The 20,985-nt window shown below is 38.9% G+C and overlaps 1 protein-coding gene across 2 annotated transcripts in view; it reads right to left on the bottom strand.

Annotated features, from left to right (window-relative positions):
• LOC104852385 (E3 SUMO-protein ligase RanBP2) overlaps nucleotides 1–20,985 on the bottom strand; it is a 49,644-nt gene that overhangs the window by 6,415 nt on the left and 22,244 nt on the right. Inside the window, exons 15-20 of one of the 2 annotated variants that reach the window (XM_010609994.3) lie at nucleotides 19,892–19,986; nucleotides 14,242–18,997; nucleotides 11,093–11,263; nucleotides 10,303–10,395; nucleotides 9,837–10,015; nucleotides 1,026–1,206 (exon numbers count right to left, since the gene is read on the bottom strand). In XM_010609994.3, the coding sequence (XP_010608296.1) occupies nucleotides 1,026–1,206; nucleotides 9,837–10,015; nucleotides 10,303–10,395; nucleotides 11,093–11,263; nucleotides 14,242–18,997; nucleotides 19,892–19,986 (5,475 nt within the window). The remainder of the gene's footprint in view (nucleotides 1–1,025; nucleotides 1,207–9,836; nucleotides 10,016–10,302; nucleotides 10,396–11,092; nucleotides 11,264–14,241; nucleotides 18,998–19,891; nucleotides 19,987–20,985) is intronic. The other variant, XM_010610001.3, reaches the window with a different exon arrangement.

The raw sequence follows: 20,985 nt of genomic DNA, 5'->3' as shown, positions 1-20,985 counted from the left end.
CCTCCTCTTCTAGCATATAAGCACCTATAAATGTAACACTTCGGACTTATTTTGAACCTAAAACAAAAGGTAATGTGTACACAATGCAATGCATAAAGCAAAAATAATTTAGAAACACTTCCTCTACATAAAAAAAATTTTAAATGAAAATGGAAAATCAGGAAGAGAGCAATACCAAATATTACTCTGAATATTTAATTTAGCAACTTTTAAACCTGTGGAGATATTTATTTATAATAAAAATATAATATTTCTACTTCATATGTAACTAAAACATTCTGGATATGTGAATGGCAACATAATTAATTTAATTCAATTAAGATTCTACTAAACCACTGTCACAAAGAAGTGACCAGTAAGCAAATCCTTATCTTTTGTGCCCAGCCTAGGTCAGAGTCAGAATGATTTCAATTCCCTAATAATAACAACTCATAACAAGAGAAAACCCAGAAACTATCTCTCTGTTGAAGACATTATAATTTTTCTGATCATCATTATGCCCCTTGATAGAACTTAAAATTTATTTTCAAGCCTCTCGTGGTGGGGCACACAGTAATCTCAGCTACTCAGGAAGCAAGGGCAAGAAGATAGCAAATTTGATGCCAGCGTGGGCAACTTAGAGACCCTGTCTCAAAAAATAAGGGCTTAGCCAGGCATGGTAACACACACCTATAATCCCAGCACTCAAGAGGCTGAGGCAGGAGGACTGCCAAGAGTTCAAGGCCAGCCTGGGCTACACAATGAGTTCAAGGCCAGTATGAAGTACACAGTGAGTTTCTATCTCAAAAAACTAAAAAACAAAACCAAAAGTGAGGGACTAGAGATGTCACTCAGTGGCAGAGTGCCTGCCTAGCATCTGTGAGACCCTGGGTTCAATCCCTAGTGCCACAAAAATCATCACCATCATCATCTTGTTTTCAAGAAGTTTTTAGGATGTACCTTTAAAAGTTTATTTTTAGGTCCATCATCTCAAACTTACAGCTATGTTATGCAATGAACAACAAAACACATAGAGCAACTTTTACCTTGGCTTGCAGATTCTGTGCCAGTTTCTGTTCTAGCAGACAAATCCACAGGCTTGTCCACAGTCCCAGAGGAAACAGGTGGTGAAGTGGTGGCTTTGGTGACAGGATCTGGTGCAGCCAGCGTAGTCCCAGCTGAACACATACCATCAACTGAGCTGGTTACGTCCTCCCTCTGGGACTTCTGCAAAGAGGTGACAAGATACTATGCCATTAAATACTGACAAGAAGGGGGACATAACCTACAGCAGAAGACACTAAGGGTATAGCTTGCAGATGATAAATATATTTAATTGTATCATTCCCCAAATCTACAACTAGATGCCTGCCCTGAAACAGAGGGCAGTGGTGGCAAACCTATGGAACATGTGTTGTTTTTCTTTTAAAATGAAAGATGTTAATGTGTGGACTATTTTTTCTAAACCAGAACTTCAGTACTCGGGTTTAATTGCAGTGTTGGCACTTCGCAATAAATGGGTTTTGGGTTACCATTTGGGCACTTGTCTCTAAAAGGTTCACCATCACTGATATAGAGCAACCACACTAGGACCCTGAAAGGAGGATGAACAAGGAACACAAGTGACAAGTAAAGTCACTGGACCAGCTGGAGAATCTGGCAGGGAGATCCAGGTGGACACTTTTCTCCCAACTCTACAGTCAAGCCTGGGGCCCAGAGCAGTCCAATAAACTGAACTGCCAAGGACACAAACAAAAACCCCCTCAAAATCCAGACAACAGGCTTTGGTCAGAGGAGGGACTGTGACTCAAATGACCTACAAGTTACAATATACAACAATGAATTTTAAAGAGGTTTTGAAAGGAACTGTTCCAAGAAGTAAGGACAAACTCCTAAAGCAAGTGAAGAGACAGAAATTTGCAGCAAAGAAACAGAAGTTATCAAAAAAGAGCCAAATAGTGACCTTATAAAATAATAGTATAATAGCAGAAATAAAGTTCCTAGACCCTAAATCCAGTAACAGCAGAATACACACTCTCCAGAACATCACGTGGAAAATGTACCATGAAAACCACACTCTGAGGCTGGGGTGCAACTCAGTAGTACAGCACTTGCCCACCATGTACGAGGCCCTGGGTTTGATCCCCAGCAACACCAAAGAGATAAAAGAAGGAAAATGAAGCTGGGTCTGGCTGGCAGAGCAGGGCAACACTATGGGAGGCTGATATACAAAGATTCCAAGTTCCAGCTCGGTTGGGCAACTTAGCAAAACCTTGTGTCAAAGAAACAAAACAAAACAGGCTGGGATATAGCTTAGTGTGAAAGCCCTGGGTTCAATCTTCAATATTACAAAGCAAAGAAAAAAAAAGTATGGGCCATAAAACACACCTCAACAAACTCAATACAAATCACACAACGCACAGCCTCAAACTATAATGGAAATAAACCTAAAATCCCTGACAGAAATGTTAGCTAGAAAAATGAAAAAAAAATCTATTTGGGGACTACACACACATTTCTAAATAATACATGTCAAAAACAAAAGCTTCAAGGGCTGGGGTTAGCTCAGTGGTTCCGCAGCCTGCCTCACAAGTGCAAGGACCCGGGTTCGATCCCCGGTACCAAAAAAAAAAAAAGCTTCAAGAGAATGCAGAACAAAATTTTAAATAAAAATTATCAAAATTTGTAGGGTATACTAAAAGCCAGGATGGGACCGTTTATAGCAATAAATGTATAAATTTTAAAAAGACCTAAAACAAAAGTCTAAACTTCTACTTTATCAAACTACAGAAAGAAAAGCAAGAGAGATTTATAGCAAGATAATAAAAAGATCAAAAATCAATGAAATGGAAAATTAGCAGAGAAAACTCAATGAAACCAAAAGCTGATTTGCTGAATACATCAGTAAAATTGATAAACCTGCTTCCAAGCTAATCAAGAAGACAAAAATTAAATCAGAAATGAGGGCCGGGGATTCAGCTCAGTGGTTCCGCTCTGCCTGCCTTGCAAGCACAAGGACCAGAGTTCGATCCCCGGTACCATAAATAAATAAATAATCAATCACTCAATCAATCAATCAGAAATGAAACCAGACCCGTGTGCCCTGCCATCTCCAGCGCCACAGGGCCTGCTGGGCTGCGCCCTCCCCTGTGGGCACCACCATCTTCAGCGCCAGGAAGGTAGCCCCTTGGGTGCCCCTGAAACCCCACCACCACCTTCAGACATCCTGATTGTGCCAGTCTTTAGACCTACTCTGTAGAGGCAGAGGTAGTCATAAAGGGTATTTTCCGGAGCTCTCAACTTTGAACATCTTTAAAGGAGGGGCGGGGGAAATCTGTAGTAGAACTGAGTGGAGTTCAACCCTTCAGGACATCAGGGAACTCAGTCTGGGCCTTGCAGCCTGAGGTCAGTCTGCGTCGTGGGGTTCTGCCATCAGCTAGCTGAGATCAGTGGACTTGGTTCTGCACATGGCAGCGCATGTTGTATATTATGACAGCAGTGATACAGTCTGAAAGAGGCCCTTCAAACTCATTTTTCATTCTTTTTTTCACTCCACTCTGCAAATTTTTTTTTTCTGTCCTCTTTCTCCAACTCAGGCTCTTGCTCCATCATATTATCTCTCATCTCCCTTTTTGTTTCTGCTCCTGTCCTAACTCAGATTTCTTCTTTTATTATTTTTTTTCTCTTTATGTTCTTTTCTTATGTCATTCTACCTCAATCAAGGGTTATTATACTTCTATTCTGTTTATCCCTTTTGAATTTAACAGTTTTCTGATGATTGTGTGGTCATTCTATGTCTTCTGGCTTCATGTGAAACCTTCTCTAATTCTTTTACTTATCTACTCCTCTTGTTCTAACTCTGTCTTAAGCCCCCATCCTAAATGGTAAATATCCTTATTGAAAAGTTTATTCACTACAAACATATTTTGGTTTGCTTCTTGATTTTAATTCACATGGTTTGAAGGTGATAGACTGATGACTACCAAAAGTGGTCAATCTGCAAGTTGTGCTTGATCATACTGTGGTGCTGATTGTATCAATTAGGATAAAGGATTGGGATTGATTCGATGAGCTGTTTTCTTCCGTACTAAGAAAATGAGAATGTCTATGAGTCATTAGAGACCCATGGGCTGAAGCCCAACTATATCAGGAAGATTTAAGTAATAACCTAAAGGTTAAACTAAGGACAACCCAACAACAATAATAAAAATGAGAAAATGCTTAAGCAAGATCCAGGGACAGACTTCCAGTTCACCAATGACAAAGAGTGGGGCAAATGAGGATGAAAAGTCTGACAGTGAACCATCAGGACACCCTGAACTCAAAGCACAGGAAGTAACAAAACAGATCAATCAGGCTCTCGAGAAATTTAAAACAGAAGTAATTTCCCAGATAATCATAAAGATGACAAGCAAAATGAAAGTAATAATTTGAGACTCTAGAACAGAAACTGAGAGGAAAATACATGAGCTCAGGACCACAACAGAAGCCATGAATGCCCAGCATAAGAAAGAATTGGAAACAATAAATGCCCAATATGAGAAAGAAATGGAATCCACAGGGCAGATTCGAGCAGATATCCAGGAGATTAAAAACTCCAGTGAGAGTGTTCGCAACAGAATAAAAGAGTCCAAAGATAGAATCTTAGATACAGAAGATAAAATTGCTGTCAGTGACCATGAAAAGAGAATTCTCTTAAAAATAGTAGGGAATCATGAGAAATTATCCAACAACTCTTAGACAATGCAAAGAATAACATAAGACTGATAGGAATCCAAGAAGTAGCAGGAGAAAATGCAAATGACTTAAAAAAGCTGTTCACAGAATTAATTATAGAAAACTTCCCAGAGGGGAAGAATTTGACATACAGATAAGTGAGGCATATAGGACTCCAACTAGTTGTGATAAAAAAAAAATCTACACCTAGACATATAACAATCAATATCCCAGAAATCCAACAGAAGAACAAAATACTACAAGCAGTAAGAGATAAGAAACAAATCACATGCAAAGGAAAACCCATCAGAATCACAGAAGACTTTTCAACACAAAGCCTTGCGTTAAGGAGAGCCTGGAATGAGACATTTCAAGTACTAAAAGAAAACAACCTCCAACTTAGACTGATGTATCCTGCAAAACTTTCTTTCAAAATGGATGGGGAAATAAATACTTCCATGATAAAGAACACCTGAGAAACTTCATGAATACCAAGTCAGAAACAATATCCTAGAAAAAGACAATGAAGGTAACAACACAATGAGGCCCAACAGAGCAAATCATATAGGCAAGGTAAGAAACTAAAAGGAGAAGGCCAAAAAAAATGACAATAATAAGTTAGTTATAACCATCAATATCAATGGCTTCAATTCACCAGTCAAGAGAAATAGACTGGCAGAGTGGATTAAGAAGCAAAATCCAATAATATGTTGTATACAAGACACACTTGGTCCAAAAAGCCCATAGACTGAAAGTGAAAGGACAGAAAACTTCATGCAAAAGGAACCCAGAAAAAAGCAGGGGAAGCAATCTTATTCACAAAGTAAATTTCAAACCTAACCTGATTGAAAGTGACAAAGAAGGCCACTAAATCCTTGTGAAGGGAACAATCTATTGAGTATGTTAGAAAGCACATATGCTCATTTTTTTTTTCTTTTTTCTTTTTCTTTCCCTAGTGCTGGGGATTAAACTGAGCACGGTGTTCTGGCTAGGCAGGTGCAGCACTACTGAGCTAAATCTCAGGCTTTACATTTCATATTTTTAAAATTTATCAACACATTAATCTTTGTCTTTATATGTTGGTCTACCAAATTGATGAGTTATTTTGGTTCTCATTTTCTTTGCTTTTTTATTTGAGAATTTATGAAATCTGTATAAATTAGTATGAAAAGTATTAAGTTCCATCCATCATTCTCCCCTCTCATCTCTGCCTTCTGCAAACTTCCCTTTCTGTCACTACAACTTGTATGGTTGGAAATTAGCTAAGATAAATTTTGTTATGTTATTAATATATCTTTGTACCTATTTTCTACTGATAACGAATATTAATTTTTAAGTAAATTTTATCATAACTATACTTAAATAAATGGATAATAAATCATTAATATCATTCAGTATTTGGTACATATTACAAATTCTCCAACTGCCTCAAAGATGATATTTGTTTTTCTCAAATCACACAAATCACAAACATTCCACACATCACTGCACTGTTTTATTATACCAAAGTATACATTGTATTGTAGAAAATATGCATTGTGTATATGTGTGGGGGGGTATGTTGCTTATAAAAAAATAATAAAAATAAGTATGGGCTATAATAAAATAGAAATAGAAAAATCTGATCTTAAAAATGTGAATTCTTTTAGTTGTTTTTGGATTTCAAATATAAGTATATTTCTTTTCTGAGGGAAGTTTTGTTAAAAATGTAAGTGGTACCATCAAAAAGCATATGATATTTATCAAATTAATAAAACCAAGGAGTTTATAAATCATAAAATTTTGAGGACAGTTTCTCAACTATAATTTGTAACTTTGTTTTATTTGTAAATACATTATTTCAAAAATATTATACAAAAAGAAAATGAGAAAGAACATATAATGTTTGAAGATCATATCAAACTAATAATGCATTTGGATTATCAGTCTGTGTTGCATAAATTTTTGTTCATTTCATATCCTGTTTTTGCTGTAAATTTTTACTTAGTATCTTCATTTCTTGTTGTCACGTATGTTTGCAATCTTTAATAAAAAAAAAAAAGACCCAACACTATAGATTTGGTGGCCATTAAAAGGTAATAAAAAAGTATCAGACATAGCTGGATGCCCATAAACTTGAACATTCCAATGAAATGGGAGCCAATGCTTAGAAGACACAATCTTTCAAAACTCAGAGGAGGAGGAAGAATCTCAACAGTCAGCAAATCATTCTGCAGGACACAGTAAGTGTACACATGGCCTCTGTTATGTGTCTGACACACTTCACAGCAAGCCAGTACACTGCACTCTGGGTCAGCACACAAGAGCACAGGTTCAGAAACAGTAGCAAGAATGCCCTCTGGTGGCAGATGTTGATATGAGAGAAGCTGTGGGTAACAGGTGGATGGCACCTTTTGTTCTTCCTATGAACCTAAAACTAAGTCTCCTTTTAAAAAGTTCCACTATTCGGTATTTATTCGGTATTTACACCGAATAGTTTCTCTGGTGTGAAAAACTAAAATAGTACTCAACATCTTAATGGGTTAATTAGCAATGTGAAACAGGAAGAAAAGGACTAAAGATGTAGGAGAGTGAGAAGGGTAGAGGAAGGGGAATAAGGGAAAGGGAAAAAAATGTGAGAAAATGTAAAAATGGAATCAAAGTCTTTGTAGGTGGGGAGGGAAAGAGGGGGTGAAGGGAGGGTGGGGACAAGGGGAAAAAATGAGAACCAAGACCTGTCATGTAAAGGTACAAGATACCAGTAATACATGTAACTGTACTGTCTACCTAGAATGTACCAATAAATTCAATTAAAAAAAAAAAAGACGTGATCCTTTTCAACAAACTGGTAACATAGATCATGACTGTTTGCAAAGAATTATAAAATGAAAAAATGGAAATAAAATGTTTGTAAATGGGGAGGGGAGGAGGGGGTGAAGGGAGGGCAGGTACAAGGGGAAAAATGAGAACCAAGATCTGTCATGTAAAGGTACAAGATCCCAATGATGAATGTAACTGTACTGTATACCTAAAATGTACCAATAACTCGATGAGGAAGAAGAAAAAAAAAGTTACACTAGAGGAATCAATAGCAGATTTGAGCTGTCAAAAAAAAAAAATCAATAAGCTGAAGATAACCAAACTCAGATTATGTAGCCTGAGGACTCTAAAGGAAAGAGAATGAAAAAAACTGATCATGGTTTTGAAGACTCAGGTGATACCAGTAAGCAGAGGACATATGCATAATGGGGAAAGCAGAGGGAGAGGAAGAGAACAGAATATTTGAATAATGTCTGAAAACAGCCATTGAAGAAAACCAATCTATGTATCCAGAAAGCTTTATAACTCCAAATAGGATAAACTCAGACACACAGGTAGCAAGATCAACCAAGAAATAGAAAGAAGATGGGACATTTCAATGCTGAACCTACAGACATTGAAGGACTAATGAGGGATTATAAGGATCAACTGTACACACAAATCTGACACCAGTTCCTTAAAAGATGCTGTACTGTCACCAGGTCAGAATAGGGAATTTCATTTGAGATACAGGCAGCCAGAAGAAGAGATGCAGAACTGTGAGGATGCCAGAAGATGCCTTATTCTTAGGTTCTCAGCTCAGCTCATCTTGTCTGCCCAGCTGCCCAGGCGCACCACTCTCCACCCATCTCTCTATGTAGGTGCACACTCATCCAGCAGTCCTCCAGCCCTAGCCAGCCCATACACTCTCATGGCAGTCTAGATTTATACAGTAGAAAAGAACACAAGAGTGGCTTTGTGACAGTTATCAACCTCAGCATATGAGTAATTTACTGTGATACTGAGGTGCACCTGTGCTGGAGTCCTGCTGACTCAGGTCTTCTGGTCCCCTAGAAACCAACCTGCTACACAGCTGGAACTATATGGTAGCCATCTTGGTCTTCACTTTTCCCTACAGACACAAATTATTAAAAGTCACCCAAGACAAAGGATATAATTTGAATGATATCCTAAATACTGCTTCTAATAACTTTTAAAATTCTTAAGAAAACTCTAGACTTATATGGTTCTACTGGCTACCAATCATTAAGAAGAAATGGCTCCAATTCGGGATAACACTGCTCAGAAAATAGCAGCACAGGAAATGTTTCCCAATCCATTCTATGATGCCAGCATTAACTCTTATGAAGATTAAGATGATACCAGAAAACTACTAATATCCTTGATGAATACAAATCCACAAGTTGTGACAAAATGCACATAAATTGAACCCAAATGCATATAAAATTATAATATAACATGACCAAGCGAAGTTTATCCCAGATTTGCAATATTGGTTTTCTGAACACTGAAAAAAAACAATTTATGATCACAGATTTATGATCACAAGATCTGACAATATTCTCTATTTAAAATAAAAATTCTAGGGCACAGTGGTGCATCCCTATAATCCCAGCACTCAGGAGGCTGAGGCAGGATGATCACTGCAAGTTCGAGGCCAGACTAGACTACACAGTGCGTTCACAGACAGCTTGAACTACCTACCAAGACCCTGTCTCAAAAAGGAAAAAAAAAGAAAATAAACAAAAACAAAAACAAACCTCTAAACTGTGGGTGATGGTGGGTGTGCTGATAAATAATCTTAATGTTCCACACAAAGAGCTTCTTTGTACATACAGAGAATCTTGGTTATTAGGAGATGGTGGCACAACCCTGTAATCCCAGCATTTGGGAGGCAGAGGCAGGAGAATTGCCACAATTTCAAGGCCAGCCTGGGAAGCACAGTAAATTCAAGGCCAGCCTGAACTATATAGCAAGACCTTATCTCAAAAAACAAAACAAAGCTGGGTGTGGTGGGGCATGCCTATAATCCCAGCAGAGGCTGAGGCAGGAGGATCGCTTCGAGTTTGGGACTTGACTGGGCTACATAGTGAGTTCCATGTCAGTCTCAACTACCTAGTGAGACCCTGTTTCAAAAAAACAAAACAAAACAAAACAAAAAACGAATCCTGGTCAGGTTTTGACTGGTACTATCTTGAATCTGAAACTCAATCTGGGGAAATGTCATCCACTTGCTATGAAGAGTGTCTTGTTTTTCTGATCATCTTCTCTACCTTCGAGCCACGACCTGTTACTACCACCTGGTAAAAACATGCTAGCAGAAACTAGGGTGGCAGTCTCACCTGAGCTTCCTGTGCCTTCTGGAGCTCAGCTTCAAAGTCCTCCCCATTTCCATTGTCCTCCTCAGTATCACTGCAGACTCCACAAAAAAAAGTTGGTGGAAGCTTTAATGTATCTGCTTTTGCCTTCTCTTCAACTGTTGGCTTCTTTTCCCAAACAATAACACACTCTTTCTCATTATCTAAAAAAGCCATACAACACAAGCAAAAGAGAACATCAGATGAAGTGTAACTACTCAAGAGTCCTCAGTACACTCCACACACCCAGATAACAAGGCCTGCCAATGCTAATGGAGACTAGGACCACCAAAAGGCCAAAATGTTGTTCACCCAGTATTGGTTTTAAATATTTTAAGTTACTGCAAATGTATTACATAAAGAAAATTAATGACAGAAATGATCATTTTAGTGGTTCCTTTTAATAGAATTGTTTAAAACATTATTATTTTGTCATTTAAACTTAACATACCTGCTAGACTTTCTTCCAATGGCCTACATTTTTCTGAATCATCCAGATAGAGTTTTCCATTTAGTTTCTTGACAGCTGTTTCAAAATCTTCATCTTAAAGTACAATTGATAATATTAGATAAAAGAATGTCTAATCAAATTCTGAGTGCTTTCAGCCACCAACCCGCAATTGTCTCCAGCTTCCCCTTCTCGGTTTGCACAGAACCCTGTCCTGCCAATCCAGGCCCCGGCCCCAGCAGTCCCCTCCATCAAGGCTTCCGCTTACGCACACTGCATGCCTGGCCCCCTCTCCTACACCACAGCCTGACTGATCCCACTGGGACTATTTCTGAGAATGTAAACACCCACTTAGGAACTCTAGTATGGCACACAATGTTCTCCATCATGAAAACCCTGTCTGCCTTCTCTTTGTCTCCTAAGCCTCCAAAGACTTATGGAAAATTATGAATACTTTCAAAACCCTCAAAACACTTGCCTAGCACATAACAGCCACCCAAAAAATGCTTATGTGATGAATGCCATTCTTCTGATCATTACACTCATTGGCTACTTACATGTACATTTAGGGTAAATGTCTACCCGTAAGGATATCTTTGAGAAGTCTTAGAAGCAAGCTTTTAAATTAAACCATACTCAGGCTAGGATCTAGCTCAGTGGTTCCTCCACCTGCCTCGCAAGTGCAAGGACCTCAGTTCGATCCCCAGTACCAAAAATAAAAAAATTAATTAATCCATACTCCAATTACTGAGATTAACAGGGACTAAATGCTTTCAAAATATAAAGAATTTACCATTTTCTTCATCTTCACTAACATAATCTGGTCTATTCTTGTAGCAGAAAAAGGTGGGAGGAAGCTGCAGCTTGTCTGCCAGGGCTCTTTGCTCGGGAGTGGGGGTCAGTTCATATACAATGACAACTTCATCATCTGAGGCAGCAGCTTCAGTGGTTTTCTTCTCCTCTGCTATAACACAAGCGAGAAACTGATAAGGATTAAGTGTTAAGCAATCATTAATAGTCTGACTGAAAATGAAAGACTATGGCACTTGTCTACAGGTTATGACAGCACAATGACAAAAGCACACATGTTCTGGTGCAGACCACAAATTCTGTAGTCATGAATCAGAATTAGCAGCCTGATTTACTTTTCTACTCATAAAACTCTTAGAGAACACAGAATCTATTTTTTTTTAATCCTTTCAATTAATAGTTGTTGCAAACAATCACTAGTTTGCACAATTTAAAAAGTGGTGCCATAATCACATTTGGCATTCAAACAATTCAGCAAAATATCCATGCATTTACAACTGAAAAAAATTCTTAAAGAGATTATAAGTAAATGTTAGTATTTGTATGAGACAAATCCAGGGCCAAACCTGCTTAGTTTCTAAGTTAATGGATGCCAAGGATGGAAAGTAATCAGAGTTGCATTGTTTTGCATATTTCCAAGCATGTTACAAGATAAAATTTAAATAAAAATTATCATCCTATGACTAAGGAATCTAAGAAAAATTCTATGGCTGAAAACAACCCTCTCCACTGTCCCTTCCACCAATGGAAGGGCAAAAAATTAAAGAGAAAATGAATAGTATATGCAACCTGTTGTGGTCTATAAGGAATTTTTGGCTAATGGAACTGATAAAGCAAGCTCATCCTAAAGCATTCCATACACCCATCGGTGCCAAAGAAACATTCTTCAGGATACGCATATATACTGGATTCTAAAGAAATGGAGTGAAAAAAAAAAATGATGTGAAATATCTTACTAATTTTTATACTGATCAGACATTAAAATATTTTGCATATATGGTATAAATAAAATACACTATCAAGACTGACTTCATCTGCTCTCCTTTTTGTATCACTCCTTTCTCTCTCTCTCTCTCTCTCTCTCTGTTTCTTTCTTTCTTTCTTTCTTTCTTTCTTTCTTTCTTTCTTTCTTTCTTTCTTTCTTCTTTTTTTTGGTACCAGAGATCAAACTCGGGTCCTTGAGCTTGACAGGCAGGCAGAGGAACCACTGAGCTAAATCCCTGACTCTATTACCCATTTCTTTTTAGATTTTTAGATAGCTAGCTACCAGAAAGTGTAAAATGACATACACAGATCCGATCTTACTTTACTGGGTGACACTGCTACAGGGGACTTCTTTTGCAGTGTTAAACTTTCTCCTCCCTGTTAGAAAAACTGAGTACTAATTTCCTAGCAGCAATTTAAAACACGTATTCTTATTCCAGCTCTTTTATTAGCTGGTAAAGAAGCCTTGGGTAAAGTCAGCCAGCCTTGCTGGACCTTAGTTTCCTTCTGTCTCTAGTTTTCATAACTAAGACCCTTTAGAATTACAGATTCCAACAGATTAAGGTTCTGTCTTGCTATTGCATGTTGGTTAAGTCTACCCTTAGACCAAGGATTAAGCTGGAGACCACCAAGACTATACAAATACAGTATTTGTTTACTTTCCTACAAGCATCAGAGTCTAAGAGCTGCATTAGCTCATAACAGCTGGTGTGCTTTAGGATGAAGGCCCCAGAAACCTAGGACTGCCACTCTGTCACTGCACTTGTCCAGCATGCTCAGGGTTGGAAATGGACAGTAACAGTTGAGTATTCATTTCTCAATTTTGCTCTTGAAGGTCTACGACAGATCACACCAGTCCAGCCACAACATTTATTTCTACCCAATGATCTGTGCTACATATGTAATATACAACAAAACTGTGGCTGTCAAAATGAGGTCCACTTTCAAAGTACAGTATTTTCCTATACCACACACACAAAAAAAAGTAAATTTCTAAAGGAATATATATTGTATACATGCTGCTGCCACCACATTTGAATGCTGGCAGGCATCAGTGGCTAAGACAAAGGTTGGACAAAACACAGGTCTTCATTAAGCAGTGCTGACAACAGAGCAATAAAGTACAATAATGCAGCAAAAAAAAGAATGCGATGAGAAAACACAGCATCTGGTTAAGTTTAAAAAAACAGCATTAAAGGGTGGGACACCACCAGTCAGAAGACACTTTGCTTAAAACGGCATTCTCTACCATGCATGCTGCAGTATTAAGCACTAAATTTCATACAGCCCTGGTTACTATGCTAGAGATGACCAGCTGCTTAAGTGCAGACAGAGATCGTTCACTCTGTACCTGCGCTCTCTGGCTGGGAGGAAGGGGTGCTGGTCCAAAAAGCCATTGGATTAGATTTAAAAAGGCTAAAATTAAATCCTACAAAATAAAGAGTATTCTTGAACATCTTAGGAAACAGAGTAAGAATGATTTTAAAATACAAAAAGCCAGAGTCCCTCAATTAATACCAATGTAGTTTCTTTTATGTTCACTTATAACAGTGCTTTCATTCTTTGTTCATTTAATAAATAGTGGCAAGACTAACCCATGCAGTGAACAAATGTCTCAATATCATACACTGTAAATAACAAGAAAATATACTAGTAACTATGAAGGATGAATACTTTCTTAAAAGACTCAAACTGGTTGTGGTGACACATCCCTGCGATCCCTGCTACTTGGGAGACTAAGGCAGGAGGATCATTAAAAGTTTGAACCCACCTAGGGAATTTAGCAAGACCCTGCCTCAAAATAAAAAGCAGAAAGGACTCAGTGCTTCCTGAATTCAATCCCCAGTACTAACCCCAAAAAAGGACTCATGATTTACATCCATCTTTATACTATACTGGATTCTTTTTGCTTGCTCACATATGACTTAAGTATCTTCTAGTTATTGACTTACCCATAATCTGTTACTGTTTGAATATTCACAGGTAAAATTATTTAGGGAGAAAAGAGTCTACTCAAGTATTTTTGGGGTGTTAACAAAGCAAGATTTATGATCCAACTTTGACTAAAACATTAGTATCCTAAAAGAGTCTCATCAAGATGAACATTAAAACAGAGGTTGTACTTAATTCTAAAGATGAAGCACTTACCCTTCACTGGTGTTGTAAATGCACAATCAGCTGGAGATGCTTCCTTTGGAGCAGAGGTGAGGAGACTCCTGGGCCCGCCATCTACAGACCCTCTGCAGCCAGTGCTATGTGATGGTTCATGTGCCCCAGGCTCCACTTGCCCTTCAGTTCCAGTCTGCACCTCTGCACTGGTCTCCCTGTTGCTATTTTTCAAAGGTGAGTTAAAACTAAATCCAAACAAAGACCCAGTGGATGAACTGTTGCCAAATGTGAATGGCTTTGATTTTTCACTATTAAAAATGCTCTTAACAGATTCTGAACCAAATACAAACTTGGGGGGTGAAACCACTGCTTTCGTTGTGGTTTCAGATGTGCTAGGCACCTCTCCACCCTCAGAAGCTGTATCTGCCACATCATCACCCGGAATCACATCTGTCCTCTCTCTTGTGGTTTCCTCTAACACAGCTACAGCAATTTTTCCACAGGGTGACTCTCTAGGCGTGCTTGAACGAGAAACATGAGGTGTTATCAAATAATCTTTTTCTTGGGCTGCTTTGGCTTCATCAAAAATTTTCTTAAACAAGTCTGCAACATCTTGCAGTTTAAAACGGACAGCTAAATGTTCTATTTTTCTTTCTCCATCTGCAAAATCACATGCAGTCCACACCCACACTCTTTCTGTCCCTTTCATGGTTTGTAGAGTCATGTCAGGAGTTATCCTGTGATTGGCACAGAGTTTCAACACCTGGTCTCTTCTCATCACTATGCGAACCTGCTTATTATCATAATTCTGTAAGATCTTGATGTTGCCAATGCCCCTCTCTTTCCATTGTCCAACATCTTTATCATATCTGTAGAGTTTTGCTCTGTGACTAAAAACAACTTGTTCATTCTCTTCCCCGCTAGACACTTCGACTAGATCAGGTAAAGGTACAACAGGCTCAAAGTACTGTCCATCTCTCTCCTCTTCTTGAGTCACATCTGATTCTTCATCAGTACCCACCGAAGCCCCACTTTGGTTCAACTTGGCAGGAGATTTAGATGGGCTCAGTGCAGATTTGAAACTGAAGTTGAACCCAGTGGTGGACTCCCCAAACCGGAAGAGGTTCTTCCTTACTGGGCTGCTGGCCAGCGGAGAGGCATGAACAGAGCTGCTGCTGATGCTGTCATCCAGAGCCTCCTCCCGCAGGTCATAGTTGTCCCATTCCAGCGAGGGCCCCTGGTTCTCAGGGCTGCGCCTGGCCGCCAAGTCTGCAGCACTGGTAGCAGCTGCACCCGAGCCACTGCTCTCCTCTTCGGCAATCTTTGTTTGGTCATTCGTCAAAAATGTCTTGAAATCTTTCAGACCACTCTTCAATTCCTCAGCTTTCTGTATCAACTTAGCAGCTCTGCCAGTATCTACAAGTTTATGGGGAGTCTGAAGAGGAATATCTAAGAGAAGTCGCTGGCACTCCTCGAACTTCTGTTTGAACTCCTCAGCTAGCTCTGGTGTTTTGAATTTTGCTGCTAGCTGCTCCAGCTTGGTATCACCATCGGAGAAGTCACTAGCCAGCCACATCCATGCTCTGTCTGAGCCAGACAGAGGCTTGAGGTTCATGGTAGTCGTTATCCAGTGATTGGCACACACTTTCAGAACTTGTTCTCTTCGCATCAACATTCTCAGTTTGCCATTGACTTCATTTTTGAGAATTTTTAAGTTTCCCAAACCTCTTTCTTTCCATTGACTTATCTCAGCATCAAACCTGAATAACTTCACCCGCTGTGAATATAGAACCTTCTCATCTTCCTCTCCTGTTACCAGTTCCACCTTTTCAGGCATTTGCACAACAGGTTCAAAATGGATGTCGTCACTGTCCTCAGTCTTATAAGCATCATCATCTTTCTCCGTATCAGCACAGGTGCTGGCCTTCTCAGCCATACTACGTTGTGATGAGAATAATTTTTCTCCAGCACCTGAAAAGCCCTTGAAATTAGGGTCTTTCTTTCCAAATTGAAATCCTTCTCCTGATGTTGATTTTGCAAGATCTGCAAAGGTAAAAGTGCCACTTGTTTGCCCAAAAATGACACCATTCCCATTCTTCTGGCTACTAATGTCCTGAGCCTGGGAACCAGTGTCATTTTCAAGGTGCTTTTCACACTTCTCTTGATTTCCTTGCTCCTGAATGCCAAACTTAAAACCATCAGCAGACACAGGAATGGAAAAACTAAATCCATCTTTTACTGACTTAAACTCTGTATTAGAACCCTGAAATGCATTTTCTTGATCCACATGCCCAAATTTAAATCCTGGCTCTGTAAGGCCAAATTTAAAAGGTTTTTCTGGAAAGTTACTTTTAAACCCTGTCCCCACCTGACTTCCAGAAGACTCACTGAGCTTTGCTTTTGAGCCCTCTGTGAAAGTTGAAGGAACTTCTGCAATGGGTTTATGAGTAGCTTTACAAGCATCACCAGCCACACATTTTAAGGAGGAACTCTCATTTTGTACCAGGCAAACACTACAATCCTCCGGTCCTTCCTTTTTGGTGAGTATTTCTTCAAATCCATTCTTTGGAGTCTTGCTTATCCCTGTAGAGGCAGGTGCTGGAGTGGCAGGGGCAGGCTGACTCTGTTCATTTGGACTCTGACAAGCAATACACTGGGTAGCACTTGCTTCATTTCGTACTAAGCATGTTCTACAGTCCCACTGCCCTTCTTTCTTGGTGAACATTCCCTCAAACCCACTCTTTGGAGCCTTGCTTATCTCAGAAGAACCAAACTTGAAAGAGGCAGGATCTGGAACAGTAGAAGATGATGGACTTGGTTCAGCTGGATTTTGACAAGCAATGCATGTTGCAGCATTTGCTTCATTCCGAATTAAGCATAAACTACAATCCCACTGGCCTTCCTTCTTAGCAAACATGCCCTCAAATCCACTCTTTGGAGTTTTACTTATCTCTGAAGTACCAGAGCTAGGTGTTGCCACAGAGGTAGTAGGCACATTCTGTTTTCTTGGGTTCTGACAAGCAACACACTTTGTAGCACTTCCCTCATTTTGTACCAAGCATGTACTGCAATTCCATTGTCCTTCCTTTGCAGAAAAAACAGATCTGAAATCGCTGTTGACAGACTTAGGAAGATCTCCCTGGCCAAATTTAAAAGACTGTGCAAATGATGGTGCAGTTTTGTTAGATTTTGTATTCTGGCAAGAAATGCACCTAGATACAGTAGGTTCATTTCCTACTAAACAAGTACTGCAATCCCAGTGACCTTCTTTCTTTAGAGTCATCAATGCAAATCTATCTTGAACATTTTCTGGACTGGTTTTGGGAGCAGAACCAGTTTCCACTAATGGTGGGCCTAAGAGCTCTTTACTGTTTGGGTTTAGATTTTGGCATGATACACATTTCTTAGCACTTGCAGCATTCTTTAAAGAGCAGCTGCTACAATGCCACCAAGAACTTTCTTTCTTTTTAACTTGAAATTCAAAATTTGTATTTCCAGCATCAGACTTGCAAACATCCTTGTTATCGTGACTTGTGGATTCTTTTACAATTCTGATGGTCTGATTTGGTGCTGCAGCTATATTTGTTCCAGCTGCTTTTAAAATACTCTGGGCCTCTTCAAACTTGCACTTAAAAAGTACTGCTTCGTCAGGAGTTTTAAACCTAATAGCAAGCTGTTCTGGTTTTGGCAACTCATCTGCATAATCAAGGGCATGCCACACAAAAGATCGGTCTGACCCTGCATTTGGTGTCAGTTTCATATCTGGACTAATGTAATGATTAGCACAGATTTTCAATACTTGCTCTCGTCTCATTAGAAGGCGAATTTTGCCAGATGTCTTATGCCTTAGTATTTTCACATTGCCAACTCCACGCTCCTTCCATTCTTTGCATTCTCCATCAAAACGGAACAATTTTGCACGATTGCAAAAGAATTCTTCTTCATCTTCCTCACCCGTTTTCACTTCAATCTTATCAGGAAGAGGTACCACAGGCTCAAAATGAGGCCCATCATCGTCGTCATCCCCATGGGCACTCCCTCCATCTGCTTCATGATTCTTACTTGCCAGCTCTGGAGCTGGTGTTCCAAATACAGATTTTCCAGGCCCGTGGAAAGTAAACATATCATCATTTCGGCGAAAACCAGGATTCTTTTGCTGACTTGGCCCTATGTTTTCTGCAAATGAGATTCCAGACACATTTTTGCTTCCAAAATTAAATGTATTCCGAGGACCAATAGTTTGACCAGAAACTGGTTTTGGTCCACTATACCCATCTCTTTGCAAAGGTTTATCTGAAGTCAGGAGACCTAAAAGGCTTTCACTATTACTGTACGCTGTAGAAGGGGGCTGTGTTACAACCTGCGGTGAAGAAAATGTGAAATCACCATCATTTGATTTGAAATTCGAATTAAATTTAAAAGGAGTTGTAGTATGAGTGGGTGCTGTCAAAGATGGCCTTATTCCGTCACCCAGCATGGGCTGAACAAAATTAGGTTTTCCAAATTCTATAACTTTAGATTCTGCAGATCTTGAAGTAACTGGAGGTTTGGTAAAGTATCCTGGTTCTGGCAAAGGTGGATTTGTGCTTGTCTGCTGAACATTATAATTAAAGTAATCATCACCCCTGGGTGAGAGAATTCCTGTTGCAGGAGACTCAAAACGCAGTGGAGGACCATACATCTCCTGAGAGAACATACAAGCAGACGAGCTTTGCACCGGTGGAGTGTGCATCTGTTGTGAGTAGGCATAAATATGCTGCTGGGGCGGAAGCCTATTCATGCCATAAACTGGACCCTAAAAGAAAAAGTTAAAATATGTTGTAGATTGTCTGAAAAACTATAGAGAACTAGACAGACATCAATTCTCACAAACCTTAAACATGAGTATTATTAGGTAAAGAGAATATAATCAGGTTACATACATATCCCCTCATTAAGAAAAAGTAACCTTGCTACATACAAAGCTACTTGCATATGGTTTGTGCCTGGCATACAATGAAAATTAACTCATTGTATATGGCATCTTAAAAGTCTACATCTACAATAAAAAAATAATTATCTTCATGCCTACACAGTTTAAATGATGATAAGCAAAACATTATCATGAGCTTTGATCATTGTGCCTTCTGGGCACTGTTCTCAACACATTATCTCACTTTAGTATCCTCAAGAATCCTATGAACTAAAGTACCACTATTATTCTCATTCTACATTTGAGACATATGAAGAATAAAGAGGTTCAGAAACTTGCTCAAGGTCACATTAAGCAGAAGAGCAAGGGTCTAAATGTGTCCTATACCTCTATCCTCAAAGCCCTCACATTCCACTACAATTGTAACATCAGATCTTAATCAAGAGTTCCGTAACTGCATCGGCCTGCAAGTACTTACCACACAGTGGTTCAGCACGAACACTCTCGCCCTACTTCTGTCAAAACAGAATGATGAAGGACCAAATACCACAACTCCCATTTTAAAAATATTCTAAATGTTCATATATCATTATCACAGCAAAGAAAGGTGACTATAAGTGAAGTATAACTTTTGTTATCTAGAAAAGAAATTTAAAATGTCTGTATCTTAAGGGATATATAGGTTTTAATATTGAACTACTATCCTGAATTTATTTAAAGAAAGCCTAAATAATTAAAAAGGAAACAGTTGCAAATTATAAATTATTCCTTTGTTACCTTTGTGGGAGTAACATTAGCTGCTGGTCTGAGAAGATACTGGGAATTATATGCTGGTGACTGACTATAATATACTGAAGGGCCGGTAGTTGCAAAAAAAAAAAAAAAAAGGGGGGGGAGCACTGTTAAAATCTATACCACAGTAAAAAGACTATCTAGGCAAGAACTGTAATACAAAAGCAAAATAAATCAATGAAAGATTTAACTACTTAGATTTTCAATTTTCTATATATCAAAAAATGTCATAAGGGAGATTATCAAGTGACAGACTAGGAAAACTGCAAAGTATGACATAAGAAAGCAGCACTGCCACAGTCAAAAAGAGTGCTTAACAAGCACCCAACAAGGAGCTGAAAAGAAAGCAGGTGGTCCATTTTCTAAGATTAGTAGGATATAAAAGCACAGTCATGCTCATCATTAGAAATACTGAAAATACAAAGTCACAAAGCAGAACTCAGAGATCAAAACCACATCTGATGAAAAAAAGAAAAAAAAAAAACACACATCTGATGATCCCAAGGCCATTGTATACTGAGGTGAGTGAGCCTCAAAAATCTGTAGAGTGGCAAGGTTACATTTTGGAAATCCATGTCGAGAATGTTCAGGTCAAAACTCACTAGACAAATTCATGAAAAAGATTTCACCATCAACAGAAAATGTCTTCCTTAAAAACAACAAAGTTGGGCAAGGTGGTGAATGCCTATAATCTCACCAATATGGAGGCGAGACAGGAAGACCATTATGAGTTCATGGACAGCCTAAGCTACATAGTGAGTTCAAGGCCAGTCTAAACTATATAGTGAGACCCTGTCTCAAAAATAAAAACAAAAACAAACAACAAAAAAAAAAAACTGACCCAGGAAAAAGCACTTATGCTGATGTACAAACTATCTGCTCCATCTGTTCTTAGGTTTACCAGAAACCAAATAGAAAGGTACCCCGTGTTAATGACAAACCTACAGCCATGCACTGATCTGTCTTAGCAGTTTTCCAGAAAACAAAACAAAGATCTTTTGTGCTTGTGTATGAAAGAACGGAAATTTGTCACCCAACAATGGCCAAGTAACTGATTTTTGAAAAAGTACTGCAAGTGT

This window comes from Fukomys damarensis, unplaced genomic scaffold (genome assembly GCF_012274545.1).
Source record: "Fukomys damarensis isolate Sample0158 unplaced genomic scaffold, DMR_v1.0_HiC HiC_scaffold_9, whole genome shotgun sequence".
NCBI lineage: Eukaryota > Metazoa > Chordata > Mammalia > Rodentia > Bathyergidae > Fukomys > Fukomys damarensis.
Note: the sequence above shows the minus strand (reverse complement) of the source record. Positions and strands in the feature narration are given on the sequence as shown.